Source organism: Oncorhynchus clarkii, chromosome 20 (genome assembly GCF_045791955.1).
Source record: "Oncorhynchus clarkii lewisi isolate Uvic-CL-2024 chromosome 20, UVic_Ocla_1.0, whole genome shotgun sequence".
Classification (NCBI taxonomy): Eukaryota; Metazoa; Chordata; class Actinopteri; order Salmoniformes; family Salmonidae; genus Oncorhynchus; species Oncorhynchus clarkii.
In genome coordinates this window covers 25030107-25050595 of record NC_092166.1, presented here as the reverse complement: position 1 = coordinate 25050595, position 20489 = coordinate 25030107, and the positions used below count along the sequence as shown (strand labels likewise).

The 20489-nt window shown below is 44.4% G+C and overlaps 1 protein-coding gene across 2 annotated transcripts in view; it reads right to left on the bottom strand.

Moving 5' to 3' along the window:
• LOC139376122 (rho GTPase-activating protein 21-like) overlaps positions 1–20489 on the bottom strand; it is an 83597-nt gene that overhangs the window by 8112 nt on the left and 54996 nt on the right. For both annotated transcript variants that reach the window (XM_071118328.1, XM_071118329.1), the window contains exons 9-18: positions 16180–16329; positions 15508–15610; positions 15337–15382; positions 14757–14882; positions 14212–14511; positions 13071–13135; positions 12795–12925; positions 12185–12327; positions 8674–8835; positions 617–695 (exon numbers count right to left, since the gene is read on the bottom strand). In XM_071118328.1, coding sequence (XP_070974429.1) covers positions 617–695; positions 8674–8835; positions 12185–12327; positions 12795–12925; positions 13071–13135; positions 14212–14511; positions 14757–14882; positions 15337–15382; positions 15508–15610; positions 16180–16329 — 1305 coding nt within the window. The remainder of the gene's footprint in view (positions 1–616; positions 696–8673; positions 8836–12184; positions 12328–12794; positions 12926–13070; positions 13136–14211; positions 14512–14756; positions 14883–15336; positions 15383–15507; positions 15611–16179; positions 16330–20489) is intronic.

Genomic DNA, 20489 nt, shown 5'->3' with positions numbered 1-20489 from the left:
AGCTTGAGAGCAAATAGATTAATTTCATTTCATTTGCCATTTTCATGAATAGTTAACGTTGTGTTATGCTAATGAGCTTGCTGATAGATTTACACAATCCTGGATACAGGGGTTTTTTCGTAGCTAAACGTGACGCAGAAAACGGAGCGATTTGTCCTAAACAAATAATCTTTCAGGAAAAACTGAACATTTGCTATCTGAGAGTCTCCTCATTGAAAACATCTGAAGTTCTTCAAAGGTAAATGATTTTATTTGAATGCTTTTCTGTTTTTTTGTGTAAATGTTGCCTGCTGAATGCTAACGCTAAATGCTACGCTAAATGCTACGTTAGCCATCAATACTGTTACACAAATGCTTGTTTTGCAATGGTTGAGAAGCATATTTAGAAAATCTGAGATGACAGTGTTGTTAACAAAAGGCTAAGCTTGAGAGCAAATAGATTAATTTCATTTCATTTGCGATTTTCATGAATAGTTAACGTTGCGTTATGGTAATGAACTTGAGTCTGTATTCACGATCCCGGATCCGGGATGGGGAGATCAGAGAGGTTAACAACTTCCTTAACACATTTTCTCTTCTTTACAGACATGCATTTACACTGTGTTCAGTGACTCACCATTTGTGAAAAGGGGCTCTGGAAGTTTCCGGAAGAAGGATTTCAGTAAACTACTGATCACGTTGAGGTCCCTCCATTTCTGTCAGGGAGAACAAGAGAGAAAAAGCATTAAAGACATTGTGAAGTATGGGATAGTGCCTTCAGAAACCCATTCAGAAACCCATTGACTTTTTCCATATTTTGTTGTGTTATAGCCTGAATTTTATTTTTATTTTTTTAAGTGTCACTGGCCTACACACAAATACCTCATAATGTCAAAGTGGAATTATGTTTTTAGAAATTTGTACAAATTATTTCAAAATGAAATGTCTTGAGTCAATAATTATACAACTTATTTGTTATGGCAAGCCTAATTAAGCTTGTGTGTAAAAATGTGCTTAAGTCACATAAGTTGCCTGGACTCACTATGTGCAATAATAGTGTTTAACATAACTGTTAATGACTACCTCATCTCTTTACACCAAACATACAATTATCTGCTCCCGAGTGGCGCAGCGGTCTAAGGCACGGCATCTCAGTGCTTGAGGCGTCACTACAAACACCCTGGTTCAAATTCAGGTTGTATCACAGCCGGACATGATTGGGAGTCCCATAGGGCGGTGCACAATTGGCCCAGCGTCATCCGGGTTTGGCCGGTGTAGGCCGTCATTGTAAATGAGAATTTAAATAAAGGGTAAATAAAATAAAACATCTGTAAGATCCTCAGCCGAGCAGGGAATTTCAAACACAGATTCAACCACAAAGGATATGGCATTAAAAAATAACGGTACGAGGTAGTTGAGGTAATACAGTATATATGTGCAGTTTATTTTGTTACGTTAAAGCCTTATTCTGAAATTGATTAAATTGTTTCCCCCCCTCATCAATCTACACACAGTACCCCATAACGACAAAGCAAAAATGTGGGGGAAAAACAAAAAAACAATTTACATAAGTATTCAGACCCTTTACTCAGTACTTTGTTGAAGCACCTTTGGCAGCAATTACAGCCTTGAGTCTTCTTGGGTATGACGCTACAAGCATGGCACACTTGTATTTGGGGAGTTTCTCCCATTCTCTCTGCAGATACTCTCAAGCTCTGTCAGGTTGGATGGGGAGCGTTGCTGCATAGCTATTTTCAGGTCTCTCAAGAGATGTTTCATTCAAGTCAGGGCTCTAGCTGGGCCACTCAAGGCCATTCAGAGACTGGTCCCAAAGCCACCCCTGTGTTGTCTTGGCTATGTGCTTAGGGTCCTTGTCCTGTTTCAAGGTGAACATTCACCAAAGTCCGAGACCCTGAGTGCTCTGGAGTGTGATTCAGGCCAAGGAGTTGAATCTTGGTTTCATCAGACCAGTCTCGTTTCTCATGGTCCTTTAGATGCTTTTTGGAAAACTCCAAGCGGGTTGTCATGTGCCTTTTTATGAGGAGTGGCTTCTATCTGGCCACTCTACCATAAAGGCCTGATTGTTGGAGTGTTGAAGAGATTGTTGTTCTCTGGAAGGTTCTCACATCTCCACAGAGGAACTCGGGAGCTCTGTCAGAGTGAACATCGGGTTCTTGGTCACTTCCCTGACCAAGGCCCTTCTCCCCCCATTGCTCAGTTTGTCCGGGCAGCCAGCTCTAGGAAGAGTCTTCGTGGTTCCAAACTTCTTTAATTTAAGAATGATGGAGGACACTGTGTTCTTGGGGACCTTCAATGCTGCAGACATATTTTGGTACCCTTCCCAAGATCTGTGCCTCGACACAATCCTGTCTCTGAGCACTACGGACAATTCCTTTGACCTCATGGCTTGGTTTTTATTCTGACATGCACTGTCAACTGTGGGACCGTATTTAGACCGGTGTGTGCCTTTCCAAATCATGTCCAATCAATTGAATTTACTACAGGTGGACTCCAATCAAGTTGTATAAACATCAAGGATGTTCAATGGAAACAGGATGCACCTGACCTCAATTTCGAGTTTCAAAGCAAAGGGTCTAAATACTTACGCAAATAAGGTATGTGTTTTATTTGTAATACATTTGCAAAAATCTATAAAAACCTGTTTTCGCTTCGTCATTATGGGGTATTGTGTAGATTGATGAGCAAAAAAAAAGATTGAATCCATTTTAGAATAAGGCTGTAACGTAACAAAATGTGGGAAAAGTCAATGGGTCTAAATATTCAGTATAAACAGAGTAGCAGCAGCATATGAAGTGTGAAAGTATGTGTGTGAGTATGTGTGTGTGGGGACTCAATATCCATGTGTGTGTCAAAATCAAATCCAATTTATTTGTCACATACACATGGTTAGCAGATGTTAATGCGAGTGTACGGAAATGCTTGTGCTTCTAGTTCCGACAATGCAGTAATAACCAACGAGTAATCTAACCTAACAATTCCAAAACTACTACCTTATACACACAAGTGTAAAGGGATAAAGAATATGTACATAAAGATATATGAATGAGTGATGGTACAGAACGGCATAGGCAAGATGCAGTAGATGGTATCGAGTACAGTATATACATATGAGATGAGTAATGTAGGGTATGTAAACATTGTATTAAGTAGCATTGTTTAAAGTGGCTAGTGATATATTTTACATACATTTCCATTAATTCCCATTAAAGTGGCTGGAGTTGAGTCAGTGTGTTGGTAGCAGCCACTCAATGTTAGTGATGGCTGTTTAACAGTCTGATGGCCTTGAGATAGAAGCTGTTTTTCAGTCTCTCGGTCCCTGCTTTGATGCACCTGTACTGACCTCGCCTTCTGGATGATAGCGGGGTGAACAGGCAGTGGCTCGGGTGGTTGTTGTCCTTGATGATCTTTATGGCCTTCCTGTGACATTGGGTGGTGTAGGTGTCCTGGAGGGCAGGTAGTTTGCCCCCGGTGATGCGTTGTGCAGACCTCACTACCCTCTGGAGAGCCTTACGGTTGTGGGCGGAGCAGTTGCCGTACCAGGCGGTGATACAGCCCGACAGGATGCTAACGATTGTGCATCTGTAGTTTGTGAGTGCTTTTTGTGACAAGCCGAAGTTCTTCAGCCTCCTGAGGTTGAAAAGGTGCTGCTGCGCCTTCTTCACAACGCTGTCTGTTTGGGTGGACCAATTCGGTTTGTCTATGATGTGTACGCCGAGGAACTTAAAACTTACTACCCTCTCCACTACTGTCCCATCGAGGTGCTCCCTCTGCTGTTTCCTGAAGTCCACAATCATCTCCTTAATTTTTTTGACGTTGAGTGTGAGGTTATTTTCCTGAGACCACACTCCGAGGGCCCTCACCTCCCTGTAGGCTGTCTCGTCGTTGTTGGTAATCAAGCCTACGACTGTAGTATCTTCCGCAAACTTGATGATTGAGTTGGAGGCGTGCATGGCCACGCAGTCGTGGGTGAACAGGGAGTACAGGAGAGGGCTCAGAACGCACCCTTGTGGGGCCCCAGTGTTGAGGATCAGCGGGGTGGAGATGCCACCTGGGGGCGGCCCGTCAGGAAGTCCAATACCCAGTTGCACAGGGAGGGGTCAAGATCCAGGGTCTCGAGCTTGATGACGAGTTTGGAGGGTACTATGGTGTTAAATGCTGAGCTGTAGTCGATGAACAGCATTCTCACATAGGTATTCCTCTTGTCCAGATGGGTTAGGTGTGCAGTGTGGTTGAGATTGCATCGTCTGTGGACCTATTTGGGTGGTAAGCAAATTTGAGTGGGTCTCGGGTGTCAGGTAGGGTGGAGGTGATATGGTCCTTGACTAGTCTCTCAAAGCACTTCATGATGACGGAAGTGAGTCATTTAGCTCAGTTACCTTAGCTTTCTTGGGAACAGGGACAATGGTGGCCCTCTTGAAGCATGTCGGAACAGCAGACTGGGATAAGGTTGATTGAATATGTCCGTAAACACACCAGCCAGCTGGTCTGCGCATGCTCTGAGGACGCGGCTGGGGATGGAAGTCAGTGCAAAACAATTAATTTAAAAAGGAATCAATGTAAACTTTCCGGATAGCCGTCTGATTAACTGATCCGGTGCCATTTGATCCCAGACTTCACGCTCCGGTACCGCTTGCAGAGAGAACAGTCTGACTTGGGTGGCTTTGGGGCCTTTCTCTGACAACGCCTGGTAGGTCCTGGATGGCAGGGAGTTTGGCCCCAGTGATGCACTGGGCCGTATACACTACCCTCTGTAACCCCTTGTGGTCAGATGCCGAGCAGTTGCCATACCAAGCGGTGATGCAGCCAGTCAAGATGCTCTCAATGGTGCAGCAATATAACTTTTTGAAGATCTCAGGGCCCATGCCAAATCTTTTCAGCTTCCTGAGGGGGAAGAAGCATTGTCGTGCCCTCTTCACGACTGTCGGTGTGTTTGGACCATGATAGGTCCTTAGTGATGTGGACACCAAGGAACTTGAAGAAATCAACCTGCTCCACTACAGCCCTGTTGAGGTGAATGGGGCCGTGTTCGGCCCTCCGTTTCCTGTAGTCTTTGATAAACCTTTCCCTTAACCTGGGCAAGAAAAATGTTTGTCCTGGCATCAGACTGCCAGGTCTCTGACCTCCTCCCTATAAGCCTCCTCGTCGTCGTCGGTGATCAGACCTTCCACCGACGAGTCGTCTGCAAACTTGGTGTTGGATTTGCGCGCGGCACGCAGTCTTGGGTGAACAAGAGGGGACTGAGCACGCACCCTTGAGGGGCCCCGTGTTGAGAGTCAGCGTAGCGGATGTGTTATTGCCTACCCACACCACCTGGGGTCGGCCCATCAGGAAGTCCAGGATCAAAGGTTGTAGAGGGAGGTATTCAGTAACAGGACCCTTAGCTTAGTGATGAGCTTGGAGGGCACTTTGGTGTTGAACGCTGAGCTGTAGTCAATGAACAACATTCTCACATAGGTGGTCCTTTTGTCCAGGTGGGAAAGGGCAGTGTGATGTAAAATAGAGAATAGAGGTCGACCGATTAAATCGGCATGGCCGATTAATTAGGGACGATTTTTTAAAAATAGCATTTTTGGATGCCGATTATGGCTGATTACATTGCAATCCACGAGGAGACTGCGTGGCAGTGTTATGACCACCTGTTACGCGAGTGCAGCATCAAAAGGACCAGGTGGCTGCAAGGAGCCAAGGTAGCATTAAACTTATCTTATAAAAAATCTTAACATAATCACTAGTTGGTTGATGATATTACTAGTTCAACTAGCTTGTCCTGCGCGTTGCATATTATCAATGCGGTGCCCGTTAATTTATCATCGAATCACAGCCTACTTCAACTTTGCCAAACAGGTGATGATTTAACAAAAGCACATTCGCGAAAAAAGCACAATCGTTGCACCAATGTACCTAACCATAAACATCAATTTTTTAAACCTGCATATTTAGTTAAAATAAATTCATGTTAGCAGGCCATATATTAACTACGGAAATTGTGTTACTACTCTTGCGTTCAGTGCCAGCAGAGTCAGGCTCGTTGCGAACAGTGTGAAGACTATTTCTTCCTAACAAAGACCGTAATTAATTTGCCAGAATTTTATATAATTATGACATAACATTGAAGGTCGTGCAATGTAACAGCAATATTTAGACTTAGGGTTGCCACCCGTTCGATGACATACGGAACAATTCCGTATTTCACTGAAAGAATAAACGTTTTGTTTTCGAAATAACAATTTCCAGATTTGAACATATTAACAACATTTTTTGCTCATATTTCTATGTGTTTATTATATTATAATTAAGTCTATAATTGATATTTGATAGAGCAGTCTGACTGAGCGGTTATAGGTAGCAGCAGGCTCGCAAGCATTCATTCAAACAGCACTTTCCTGCGTTTACCAGCAGCTCTTAGCAATGCTTTAAACACAGCACTGTTTATGACTTCAAGCCTACTGTATCAACTCCCGAGATTAGGCTGGCAATACAATACAATAATGCCTATAAGAACATCCAATAGTCAAAGGTATATGAAATACAAATGGTAGAGAGAAATAGTCCTATAATTCCTATAATAACTACAACCTAAAACTTCTTAACTAGGAATATTGAAGACTCATGTTTACAAGGAACCACCAGCTTTCATATATTCTCATGTTCTGAGCAACGAACTTAAACGTTAGCTTTTTTACATGGCACATATTGCACTTTTACTTTCTTCTTTAACACCGTTTTTGCATTATTTAAACCAAATTGAACATGCTTCGTTATTTATTTGAGACTAAATGGATTTTTATGTATTATATTAAGTTTAAATAAAAAAGTGTTCATTGTTCATTCAGTATTGTTGTAATTGTCATGATGATGGTGTTTATGTGAGCCATGACCAGCCTTTCATGGCTACAGATGTGAGTCCTACGGGGCAGTAGTCATTTAGACAGGCTATCATGGTGCTCTTGGGCACAGGGACTATGGTGGTTTGCTTGAACCTTAGGTATTACAGACTAGGTCAGAGACAGGATTGAAAATGTCAGTGAAGACACTTGCCAGCTGGTAAACACATGCTCAGAGTATGCGTCCTGGTAATCCGTCTGGCCCAGCGGTCTTGAATGTTACCCTGCTTAAAAGGCCATACTCTTATCGACTACATAGAGCGTGGCGATACAGTCGTCCGGAACAGCTGGTGCTCTCACGCATGGTTCAGTGTTGCTTGCCTCAAAGCGAGCAAAGAAGGCATTTTGCTAATCTGGTAGGCTCGTGTCACTGGGAAGCTCTCGGCTGTGCTTTCCTTTGATATCTGTGATTGTTTGCAAACCCTGCCACATCTGATGAGCTTCAAGAGCGGTTGTAGTAGGATTCGATCTTAGCCCTGTACTGACACTTTGCCTGTTTTTGAATTATTTTACCTTTATTTAACTAGGCAAGTCAGTTAAGAACAAATTTGAGCCTTTAGCTCAGTACGATTGTTGCCTGTAATCCATTGCTTCTGGTTGGGATATTTACTTATAGTCACTATGGGGACAATGTTGTCAATGCACTTATTAAGCTGGTGACGGATGTGAACTCCTCAATGCCATCGGATGAATCCAGTCTGTGCTAGCGAAACAGTCCTGTAGCTTAGCATCCGCTTCATCTGACCACTTCCGCAGTGAGCACGTCACTGGTATTTCCTGTTTGAGTATTTGTTAGTAAGCAGAAATCAGGAAGATAGTGTTATGGTCCGATTTGCCAAATGGAGGGAGAGCTTTGTATGAGTCTCTGTGTGTGTGGAGTAAAGGTAATTTAAAGTTGTTTTTCCATCTCCTTGTAAAGGTGGTAGAAATTAGGCAAAACTGATTCGAGTTGTCCTGCATTAAAATGACCGGCCACTAGGAGCGCCGCCCCTGGATGAGCATTTGTTTGCTTAGCGCCAGCATCGGTTTGTGGTGGTAAATAGAGACCCACGAAAAATAGATTCAAACTCAAAGTGTGTTATGTTTAGGGCAAATTCAATACAACACATTCCACTCTCCATATTTTCAAAGCATAGAGGTGGCTACATCATGTTATGGGTATGCTTGTAATAATTAAAGACCAGGGATTTTTTCAGGATCAAAAATAAAAGGAATGGAGCTAAGCACAAGCATAATCCTAGAGGAAAACCTGGTTTAGTCTGCCTTCCACCAGACACTGGGAGATGAATTCACCTTTCAGCAGGACAATAACCTAAAGCACAAGGCCAAATATACACTTGCGTTATTTACCAAGTGAATGTTCCTGAGTGGCCAATGTACTTGAAAATCTGTGGCAAGAACTGAAAATAGTTGTCTAGCAATGATCAGCAACCAATTTGACAGAGCCTGAATAAATGTGAAAATAAATGGTCACATGTTGCACAATCCAGGTCTGGGAAGCTCTTAAAGACTTACCCAAAAAGAGTCACAGGTGTAATCACTGCCAAAGGTGCTTCTACAAAGTAGTCAGGGGTATGAATACTTACGTAAATTAAATATCGGTATTTCATTTTCAATACATTTTCTAAAAACATATTTTCACTGTTTCACATATGGGGTAGTGTGTGTAGATGGGTGAGTAAAAAATATGATATCAATTTTGAATTCCCGGCTGTAACAAAATGTGGAATAAGTCCAGGGGTATGAACACTTTCTGAAGACACTGTATGCATGCGTGTCTGTCACTCACGTCTTCTTGGATGTCGATGTCACTCATCAGTCCTTTACTGTCCAGCTCCTCCTGCATGCTGGAGATGGCAGCGTTGTTTCCTGGTACTCTGTAGATCCCAGTGTACTCTAGCCCTCTTTCCTCTACCAGCTTACAGCACACATCCACGATGAGGGGAACAAACTACACAACACAAACAAAGTCTTTAGCATTATACATATTGTATAAACTAAGAAACAGACATCACTTTCATATACACAAAGCAGAACTTATACCGCACACATTAAAGGGAAATTTAACCGCTGCTCGTTCAGTGTATATGTCTGTCCATTAATATGTCATAAAAATCTATAACTTCTTCACTACAAGCAAATACGAGCGTTTCTGCATCTCAACGGTAGAAACGGGACATTTACATTTCCTGGTTCAAGCAAACCATAACATCCAGAATTCATTGCGACGTACTACGTTTCAGGACGTAGTACCGCCCCTGTCAAGGTGGATCCAGTTTAACCATTTATTATTCTTTGCGTCGACAACAACTGTAAAGTAGTTAAATGTTGGCTAATCACCGACTAGTGTGTATCCTACAGACTAATCCGGCTGAGGATGACCTTGACGCCAGCTTTAGTAGTACAGATCCTGTAGACCCATTGGATGAAAGCTCAACATCATTGGACTCGGAAGAGGAAAATACCACATGGGGCTGGCAAGAGCCAAAGTGTATAGTCTGAGTCCAAGGTCATGGAGCTCGAACTTCTGACACACCAGCTGCCATTGCCAAACACAGGACAAGGTTCACGAGCTGAAACACATTCAGGACCCTGGAACATTCAGCAAACACAACATCCATATTCAGATAGACTGATGTTGTAGTATAATATAGAATGCCTAGTATTCCTAGACACCGTGCTTCTATACCTGCATTGCTTGCCGTTTGGGGTTTTAGGCTGGGTTTCTGTACAGCACTTTGATATATCAGCTGATGTAAGAAGGGCCATATAAAAAAATATATATTTGATGCAGGGAGCTGGTGTATCATTTCAACTCATTTGTTGGCAAATAAACATATTTCATTAAAATAGTAGATGTAGCAAATAAGTAGACATAGCTTGTATTTAAGACAATGTTTATTTGCTCTGGAGATCAAGCTGAGTTTACACAGTAGTATGCAGGTATAAAAATATTCTACTAACGCCTATAATAAATACTACAGTTCCACTACTTGCAGTAGTGCACTGGGGGTGCAGTGAGGTGTTCATAGTCACTCCCCACTTAGAGCAACCCCCCCCCCCCCCCCCCCCCCCCCCCCCCCCCCCCCCCCCCCCAAAAAAAAAATTGTAGACTACCAAGCTGTATCGTCTGTAAGAGAATGGCAAAAACGCTATTAGACTTTCATGGGCAATCGTTGTGTACGGTTTGTATTCCTACTGTAGCAGCACAATGCAGATCATCAACAGTTGGGCCCCTCAGGGGTGTGTCCTAAGTCCCCCCCTGTACTCCCTGTTCACCCACGACTGCGTGGCCAAACGACTCCAACAGCATCATTAAGTTTGCAGACGACAACAGTGGTAGGCCTGATCACAGACAGCGATGAGACAGCCTATAGGGAGGTCGTCAGAGACATGGCAGTGTGGTGTCAGGACAACAACCTCTCCCTCAATGTGAGCAAGACAAAGGAGCGGATTGTGGACTACAGGAAAAGGCGAGCCGAACAGGCCCTTATTAACATTGACAGGGCTGTAGTGGAGCGGGTCGAGAGTTAAGTTCCTTGGTGTCCACATCACCAACAAACTATCATGGTCCAAACACACCAAGACAATCGTGAAGAGGGCATGACAACATCTTTTCCCCTCAGGAGACTGAAAAGATTTGGCATGGGTCCCCAAATCCTCAAAAAGTTCTACAGCTGCACCATCGAGAGCATCCTGGCTGGTTGCATCATCGCCCGGTATGGCAACTGCTCGGCATCTGACCGCAAGGTAATACAAAGGGAATTGCGTACGGCCCAGTACATCACTGGGGCCAAGTTTCCTGCCATCCAGGACCTATATACTAGGAGGTGTCAGAGAAAGGCCCAAAAAATTGTCCCCCAAGTCGTAGACTGTTTTCTCTGCAACCACATGGCAAGCGGTACCGGAGCGCCAAGTCTAGGACCAAAAGGCTCCTCAACAGCTTCTATGCTCAAGCCATAAGCCTGCTGAACAATTAGTCAAATGGCCTCCCGGACTATTTACATTGACACTCACAGAAACGTTAGATAGCTACCTACAACACACAGGTATATTTACTCAAAGACTAATGAGTCAAAGCCAAAGTCATTCCTTTACTCTTTGTTATCACAACATTTATCCAGTTTTGTTCCAAATAAGGTGCACTGAGGCTAGCTAGCTAGTTAACATTAGCTAGCTAGCTATAACATTAGGCTACAGTACTTTTGGGGTATAGCAAACAAAGCTAGCTAACTCAACATGGATTGTAGTGGTACTAGCAAGCCCCGTTATGGCTGAATCAATCACAAAGTTACACTGTACTGAACAACACTGCCTCATGTAAAAAGAGAGCTCATATTGCTAGCTAGCTACAGAAAGCAAAACCACTTACTCGTTTGGCATTTGCTCTCCTAGTCCAGCTGGACAAGGCTGCCGCCCCCAGTTGATCATGGAGGTTCTGAAGAACATCTCCAGCACCCCTCTATTCATATGTGCGTCAAATCCTTGATGGTCTGTCACACACACAAGCCATGAGGTCTGCAGTGACTCTCTCTAGTAAGAACTGTCTGCGATCTAATTTGTTGCAGCACAGACATTCCTCTGTCGGCATGGCTGGACAGCAACCACTTAGGCACCACCGGTCAGAGTCTGACCGAGGCTTCCCATCGCTGCTTGCTGGTCATGCAATTGTTATTGTTGGTGCCTCAACTCCTATTCACTGTATTCTGGCTCAAATGAATAGGGCTGTGTGACCCTATGTAAAATAACATCAAAAACGGTTTTGCCGTCCAGCACTTGTTGGAAAGACAAAATCATCAGACGCAGCCATCAGAAGCAGAACACAATTGGACAAGGAAGTAGGACTCCCGTCAGGCTGTAGTCTTTACAAAGCCGGGGAAAATGAGTCAACCTAGATATCCTGCTATGTTGAGGCAGATAAGAACATTGTTGAGACAAGTCCAATGGCTCTATTGAACAAGAACAACCATTTCTACTTGCAGCTAGCATGACTGTGCAAATCAGAGAAACAAAGGCCACAATAACTGCTACAAAATATGACTCCGTTCATTTTTAGATCGGAAAGCAGGCCTCTTGGCGCAAAAAAGAAAGAAGAGAAGTGCACTATGGTGCATAATTATGTCTGAAACACCCCTTATGTAGGGAGACTGGAAAAACAACCCAAATAGTGTCTAGAGGAAGTTTCTCTTAAAGATCACACTACTCAACCATCAAAGGGCAACAAAACACATAATTCATTCAACATCATCATTTCCATGTTTCTCTCACATGTAAACACACACTCCCTCGCTCTCCCTTACCCTGTTGGTCTGTGCAGGTGGGCAGTCATCGAGGCGCACCCCAAAGGTTACCCCAGCAGTGCTCTTCTTCTCAAAGGGTTTCCTCATGATGCCGGGGATGCCCCTCCTCCAGGCAGCCTTATCCCGTGGAGGACTGGATTCATCTGACAGAACACACACAAAGCAGCCATCTGAGTGATAATCCACACTACAGATACACACTCAAACCACACTAGCTGCTGGAAGGTCAACAGCTGCTTGTGCAGACAGTCAAAGATAAACATTTTCAATAACATACTGTATTTCCACGTATAATCCTACCCTATTTATTGTCTCCTGTTCTTGTGTGATGTGCAACTTTCCTGTGTAGTATAGCTAGAAACGTCATCATGCCCTGCTTTTCAGCTGTGTTTATAGGACACAACATGTCTACCTGTGGTGAATGTAATCCCTTGCTTTAAAGCCGAGATCCATAAAAGGTGAAACAGGTCACTGGTCACCCCAGGCACATGACTTATTGTTTTACTTTTGTTTACTAAATGAAGCTGAGCAGCACGGTGTCTGGGGGGTGGGGGGGGGGGGTCTGCGTTCATTGTTTCCAGTAACTTCTTTCTTGTAATAATGACCTTACCTCTCTCTCCTGTTTTGGGTGAGTGGGGGCTCTGGCCCTTGCCATCTCCCTTCACCCCCAGGAGGGTGTGTCTGATACTGAGGGACTGCCGGGAGGTTTTGGGGGAGGGCTCAGTCTTGCTGCTGGGGGCACTGGATCAAACACAAAAAAGGTCATATTATCATCGTACATTCAATTATACAATATGTGAATTTGAGGACTTGTGCATAAGTGGGTGTAAAATTATGTTGCATTGTGGGTCATATAAAGATGGTGTGTGTGTGTGTTGCTGCATACCTCATCATGGTGTTGTACTCTCTGATCTTTCTGCTGATCAGGTCCTGGCTGGTTATACCAGCATTCTGAAACATATAAATGGACAACAAACTATCAGTTTTCACATAACTGGAACACAAGCTAAGGACAAACAGAATTAACGATTTTGGAAATGAAAAATCATGGATGTTAATTAACCCTAACTTTTTTTAATGGCTGAGCAGTAACCTCACATAACCTTTGGACTACCAGCACATTCAGATTTCTCAAGTATATGTTGTCTTATCAAAAAAATATATTATATATATATATATTTTTTAAATAGTTCTAAGTGAATAGGATTTAGTAGTTAACCACACTGAATCCTGTTTGAGCTATTTAGGAAGTCATGGGTTCTCCCCATTAATGAAAGACTCTGTGGGAGACTGAAACCACAGACAAAGACCGAAGGCTAACTGAGAGGGAGCAAACAGCTGAACAAGCAAGCACACTGTTAGCTCATTTCACAGCCAACAGACAAGTTAACATTAAGCCAAGAAAAAAACACATTCTTGTTAGGGTCCAGCAGGAGATGTTTGTATTTTTTGTATCCTAGTGATCCTACATACAGTAAGCATGAGAAATCAAACGTTAAAATGGTTTGATATTATAAATAGGCTCTAGTAGAGATTCTAAAACAGGACACCAAACGCAACCGAGACAAACTTCATTGCCATAAAACCAAGGAGAATAATGTTTAACAAAAGGGAGTCTCTCAGCCCAAAAGCTATTGCTTCCACTAGTGACCAAAGACAGTGAGAATGACTAGTGTAAATGAAATAGAAGATGTGTAGCCTGAGCCCCGATGCAGACGAGGCTATTCACAAGTGATGGCTGTAAAATAGCACACTGGCATTTGACACTTCTGCCTTGCAGTTTAGGTAGGACCTGACAAAAATGTGGGTAGTAAAATTCTAGCTACTATATGCAAGTCCCTTTGGATAAAAACATGGGCTTAGCAAAGAATAATCAAATGTGGGATAGACCTATTAGTATAAAAATCAAATCACCGTTTATTAGTTGTGTACAGTTTTGCAGATGATATCGCAGGCGCAGCGAAATGCTTATAATCATATGATGAGCTTAGTAACACAGTACTGCAGTGTTGCCAGGCAGAACCCACCTCATCATCCAGATTACTATTCTCCTGGATGACTCGGATCCACGACAGCATGTCATCCCTGCCCTCAGCCTGGAACAGATACTCGCAGTCTGACGTGGTCAGACGCAGCACGTTCTTCCGTTTCGTGTCGCTGTAGGAGATGTCAATCAGGCAGGCCTTGACACTGATTGGCTGTGGGTCGTCGTCGGACTGGGAGTGGGAGGAAGCGTGGGAGACGCCGTCCTTCTTGTCCTTGTAAAGCGTGAGGCCGTGGCCTCGCAGCACGGCGTACATCTGCTTCCACGACCTCGAACCCCCACGCTAGAGAAAGAAAGAAAAGAAACGGAGGGAGAGAGAGAGCGAAATGTTGAGTTAAGGACCTGCATGAAGATGTAAAGAGTTAGCACAGTGTGGGCGGGTGTGCGTGATAACCTTTTCACACAATTGTGGATATTTTTGTTTCACATTGTCCTTTCCAGCAACTATGGTGGATACATAACCAAACCAGCGAAGTAGAGCTCCATGTGATTTTGCAGTTGGACAAGGGTAGAAGTGTGAAAATATACCTTGCTCTTCTCAGTGTTGATCTGCCTGAAGTTGAGCCAGCCTTCTTTAGAAGAGTCACTAAATACATCTGAAGAGGAGTCCCTTCTGGAACCGGAGTCATCAGATGACTTGTGTCCATCCAGAGCCTACACACACACACACTCAGCAGGAAGAGAGCCTGTGGTCTTAAAGAAAATAGCTCAAATCCCCAGGGAGTCCTTTTCTACTGGTATTTGGGGAGCATCAAAGCCTGTCTGACTAGTGTAACAAAATCACACAGACAGGTGAGTTCATTATGGCTGAAGAAATCAAGATGATTCAGGCAAAGCCAGGAAACCATACAACACATCCTGTCAATGTGATTAGGAAACCTTTCAAAAGCACGGGGAAAGTACAGACTGTTTTCAAACCAGTTGCATAAAAGTAGCAGCACGTCCCACCGTTAGGCACTCTGATTAGGGATAGATATTACCGTATTGGGTAGCCATTATACTGGCTGTATAAACACAGCCAACATGGCTTAGTTAAACCTTTATAGAACTGCTATAACCCATTTAAAGTTGTTATAAAGATAAACCCTGTATGGAGCGGTTTCCTCACCTTCCTCAGACCTCTCAGACTGGGCATGTGTTTACTGTTTGACCGGCTAGAGATAGAGGAGAAGGGAGACAAATAATTGATATTAGGAGGATGAACCAAAAACATTGGCGAACAGTATCAAGTAGAAAATGAGACCAAATTCCACATCTCCAAATTTAAAAAGGGACTCACCCTCTGCCTTCCTCTCTGTAGTTATCTAGACCCTCGTCGCAGGATTTGGACCGCTCTTGTTTGGTCTCGGCATCAGAATCCAGAATAGCATTTCTGAGAGACTCTTGAGACCGGGACAAACACAACGACAGTGTTTTTTAGAGCGTGTAGACAGAGTAATGTGGCATAGCAGAGAGTTATTGGTGAGGGTCAGTGGTGGTGTTCTCTGAGGTAGCTTTAGGGCTGAATATCACAGGGCAGAATTGTGTTAATATCAAATGCAGAGCCAATTATACTCTGAAGTGATTTAGCACTGATGGAGGAGACATCCTAGCTGCTTTCAAGCCTGTATAAAGAACTGGGTCAATGTCATGCTTCCTCAGAAAACTCCAGCACCGAGTTCTGTCACATCTATTATGTGGCACATCTATTATGTGGCAGAAACATCAAGACAGTAACAACGCAATGGATGCGGCTGAAATGGCACTGTAGTATTCCCTATATAGCGCACTACTTTCGACCAGGGCCTATGGGGATTGGGGATCTGGTCAACAGTAGTGCACTGCATACGTAGTGTTTCAGATGCCACCAATGACTAAAACAACAACGGCATTGACAACACAGCAACTGACAGTACTGTATTTGCACCTTAACCATGACAACCAGGAGCCCCGCCCCCAGAGTGCCTCTTACCTTGGTCATGTGACAGCTGTCGGCGCATGAGAGGGTACGGGGAGGAGCTTGGGCTAGGGGGGGCTGTAGTTATGGCTGGAGCGACAGATATCACAGCGGAAGCAGGAATGGACGTGGCCTCATGGTCAACACTAGGGCTAGCCGGCTCATCTGCAACAACACAAGCTTAGGTATTACATGATGGATAAATATATGTTATGAAGCACTTCATTAGTCATCATGTTCCTCCATCTCACCATGATCTTCCTCATCATCACAATGGATAAAATGTACCTAAACTTCTGATTATGGTGCAACAAATTTGTTTAAAACAATAATTCAGCTTCCTGAGATACTCCAGTTACGTATCATCAACAAGTAGACCACTGCAGCATTATGAAGAGTCCCAAAGACACTTATGGCACTAGAACAACACGGCTCCTAGGAATGAGGACGTCTCTCTCCCCCTCCCTTTCTGACATGGCCTGTTTTTTAAAAGAAAAGTGTGAAAGTTGTTAACTGCTGAGTAGAGCAGCATCTCCAACGCCGCCCAACCCTGGCCCGCCGAGCCCAAAACAGCTCAGAGTGCAAAGCTGCTCTCTGCCTGCAGCCGTGGGGCTTGTGGAGCTAAATTTAAAAGCCACTGCCCTAGTTCCTTCCAACATCCCAGGCTGCGCCCATCTCTCATCTCAACCAGGGCCAAAGGAGAAGGAGCGTGAAGGAACACCGCCAATGTAGCCTCATAGGCATCCATCACCAATATAGGCCTATCCCATAGGCATCCATTACCAATATAAGCCTATCCCATAGGCATCCATCACCAATATAGGCCTATCCCATAGGCATCCATCACCAATATAGGCCTATCCCATAGGCATCCATCACCAATATAGGCCTATCCCATAGGCATCCATCACCAATATAAGCCTATCCCATAGGCATCCATCACCAATATAGGCCTATCCCATAGGCATCCATCACCAATATAGGCCTATCCCATAGGCACCCATCACCAATATAGGCCTATCCCATAGGCATCCATCACCAATATAGGCCTATCCCATAGGCATCCATCACCAATATAGGCCTATCCCATAGGCATCCATCACCAATATAAGCCTATCCCATAGGCATCCATCACCAATATAAGCCTATCCCATAAGCATCCATCACTAATATAAGCCTATCCCATAAGCATCCATCACCAATATAAGCCTATCCCATAGGCATCCATCACCAATATAGGCCTATCCCATAGGCATCCATCACCAATATAGGCCTATCCCATAGGCATCCATCACCAATATAGGCCTATCCCATAGGCATCCATCACCAATATAAGCCTATCCCATAAGCATCCATCACCAATATAAGCCTATCCCATAGGCATCCATCACCAATATAGGCCTATCCCATAGGCATCCATCACCAATATAGGCCTATCCCATAGGCATCCATCACCAATATAGGCCTATCCCATAGGCATCCATCACCAATATAGGCCTATCCCATAGGCATCCATCACCAATATAGGCCTATCCCATAGGCATCCATCACCAATATAAGCCTATCCCATAGGCATCCATCACCAATATAAGCTTATCCCATAGGCATCCATCACCAATATAGGCCTATCCCATAGGCATCCATCACCAATATAGGCCTATCCCATAGGCATCCATCACCAATATAGGCCTATCCCATAGGCATCCATCACCAATATAGGCCTATCCCATAGGCAGATTCACCCTCGATGTGGACACAAACACACCGTCAAATCTTTAGATCTAATATTCACCCAATACAGCTATACAACATGGGCCAAATGTACAACAACCACATTGATGCCGTCTACTTCAAAGAGCTGCCGTCATACAAGCTACAAAAAGATACCACCAACCACCCAACTTTTTGAGACGCAAAATAACTGCATACAAGAAACTGGACTTCTTATAGGTTACACACCACCCCTTCCCCCGTCTGAAGAACTCAACACACCGTCTGGTTCCTCTAGCGTCAAGTAGCGGCGCTCACACTCCTGGCAGGCCCTGCACCAGCCCCCTTTGTCCAGCCAAGCCCAGGGCCCCAGCCCCATGGCCAGCCTGTCCACCAGCAGCATGCTTCCCAGGGAGGGATTACCAGTCCTGGGGGATGACCCTCACCACACCTAGCCTGGCCATAATTGAACTGGCACAGGACCGGAGCTCCTCACTCGGATACAAACAACATTCCAGCTTCTCTGTTAGTGTTGGACCCAATCCACGAGTCCTGAAGTTCCTTGCGAAGTTCAAAAGGTGAAACTTTACAAGATAAATCCTCAACGAGGTATCGTATTTTAAAACTCTCAAAACAATTAAATGGAACTTAAATTCATGTTTCTAAAATATTCAAACCCAAAAACTAAAATCCAGCAGGCGATGGATGATCTTATTCCAGTAACACCAGTCATTTTTTAGATTCCAATAAAACCCAGACATTGACACTTATCAGCGGTTAGATCCAAGAGGGTAAGGAAAGAATGTGACCTGGACCAGAGCTAAAGAAAGCTAAAGACGACTAGTGACCAACCGGCTCTGCCACTCTCTGCCACTACCGGGTGGGCCATGGGAATGGAATCTGACCTCACATGACAAGAGCGGAGAGCCCCTACCGTACAGACAGTGGCCTGCCTGCCTGACCTTTCAAACGGGTCATTGATGGGAGCCTGAGGGGCTGGTCAGGCCTGGTCAATCAGACCTCTGTTCTCTGGATCACATCATGGGCACCAGGCCCAGAGTGGTGGTGCTGTGGCTGCCCCAACACCCTCCCTCCTAACTGTAACTGCCTGCTTTGTCTGCACCTGGCTTAGCCCTGCTGCCTGATTCACTACCAGCAGTGGTGGTATGGACGGACCATGACAGGCAGACATGTAACTGCTACATGCTACATGACACAGAAATACATTTCTAACTGGTTAAATAAAGACCATCATCATCATCATCATCACGGGAGATAATGTAAGTAAGGCAGTCTGGTAACAAGATGTCGGTGCGCGTCTATTGCCGATTCCAGCTCGACTTTGCTTTATGACTTTTTTTGTGTTAATTATTACTTTGTTAGCTCAGAATGTTTGTGCAATAAATTCCTACGAACGACAAACACTCGGATAATCAATTGGAAGCTACACACACTCAGTTTACCAGGTCAGGAATAGTACATGGGCTCCTGTTGCTCCTGGCCGAGATGACCTAATGCAACACCAGCAAAGAAGAAAGGGGGACTCAAAACTAGGCTGAAAAGACAGGCTACATGGCCTACTCTTCCTAGTATGGAAAATAAACTTTGTGAACTCAGAGCATGGCTTTAATCGCAGAGGGTCATCAGGAAATGCTGTGTCTTGTTTTTCCTCAAATGTAGTTTACGGACATCACACTCGACTCTACAATTCAACCAAAAGGCTTTTCCATATTCCGAAAGGGTCGAACGGCGGCTTCTGGTAAGATTTGGGGGGAGCGGAATCTTTCCTCAAACAATTTCTGGTGTACAGTAGTTGAAAACATTGCGAGCTCCTGTTCACCTGACCAGGAGGTGCTAAAATGACAAACCCACTATATGCCAAGGGAATTCATGTGTGTTATCATCACAGCTGTGTACATACACTGCCACAAGCAAACAACGGCGGCACTTAGCGAACTTTACAAGATCATTAGCCAGCAGTCACGGGTGACTTTAACCAAGCCCATCTAAAACTTTTTTTTTTTTTTTAAATGTACACTTCTGGTCAAAAGTTTTTGACCAGGACAAGGCCAACCAGGTACGATATAACCCCACCCACTTTGCCAAAGCACAGCCCCCACACCACTAGAGGGATATCTTTAACCACCAACTTACTATCCTGAGACAAGGCCGAGTTTTGCCCACGAAGAGCTCCCCCACGGCACGAACACGTACAGGAAGATCACGTCAGTGACTCCAACCCACTCAAGTGACGCACCCCTTCTAGGGACGGCATGGAAGAAGACCAGTAAGCCAGTCACTCAGCCCCCGTAATAGGGTTTGAGGCGGAGAATCACAGTGGAGAGAGGGGATCCGGCCAGGTAGAGACGGACAAGGGCGGTTCGTTGCTCCAGTGCCATTCCGTTTACCTTCACACTCCTAGGCCAGCCTACACTCAATCATAGGACCTACTGAAGAGATGAGTCTTCAATAAAGACTTAAAGGTTGAGACCGAGTCTGCATCTCTCACATGGATATGCAGACCATTCCATAAAAATGGAGCTCTAAAGGAGAAAGCCCTGCCTCCAGTTATTAGCTAAGAAATTCTAGGGACAGTAAGGAGACCTGCTTCTTGT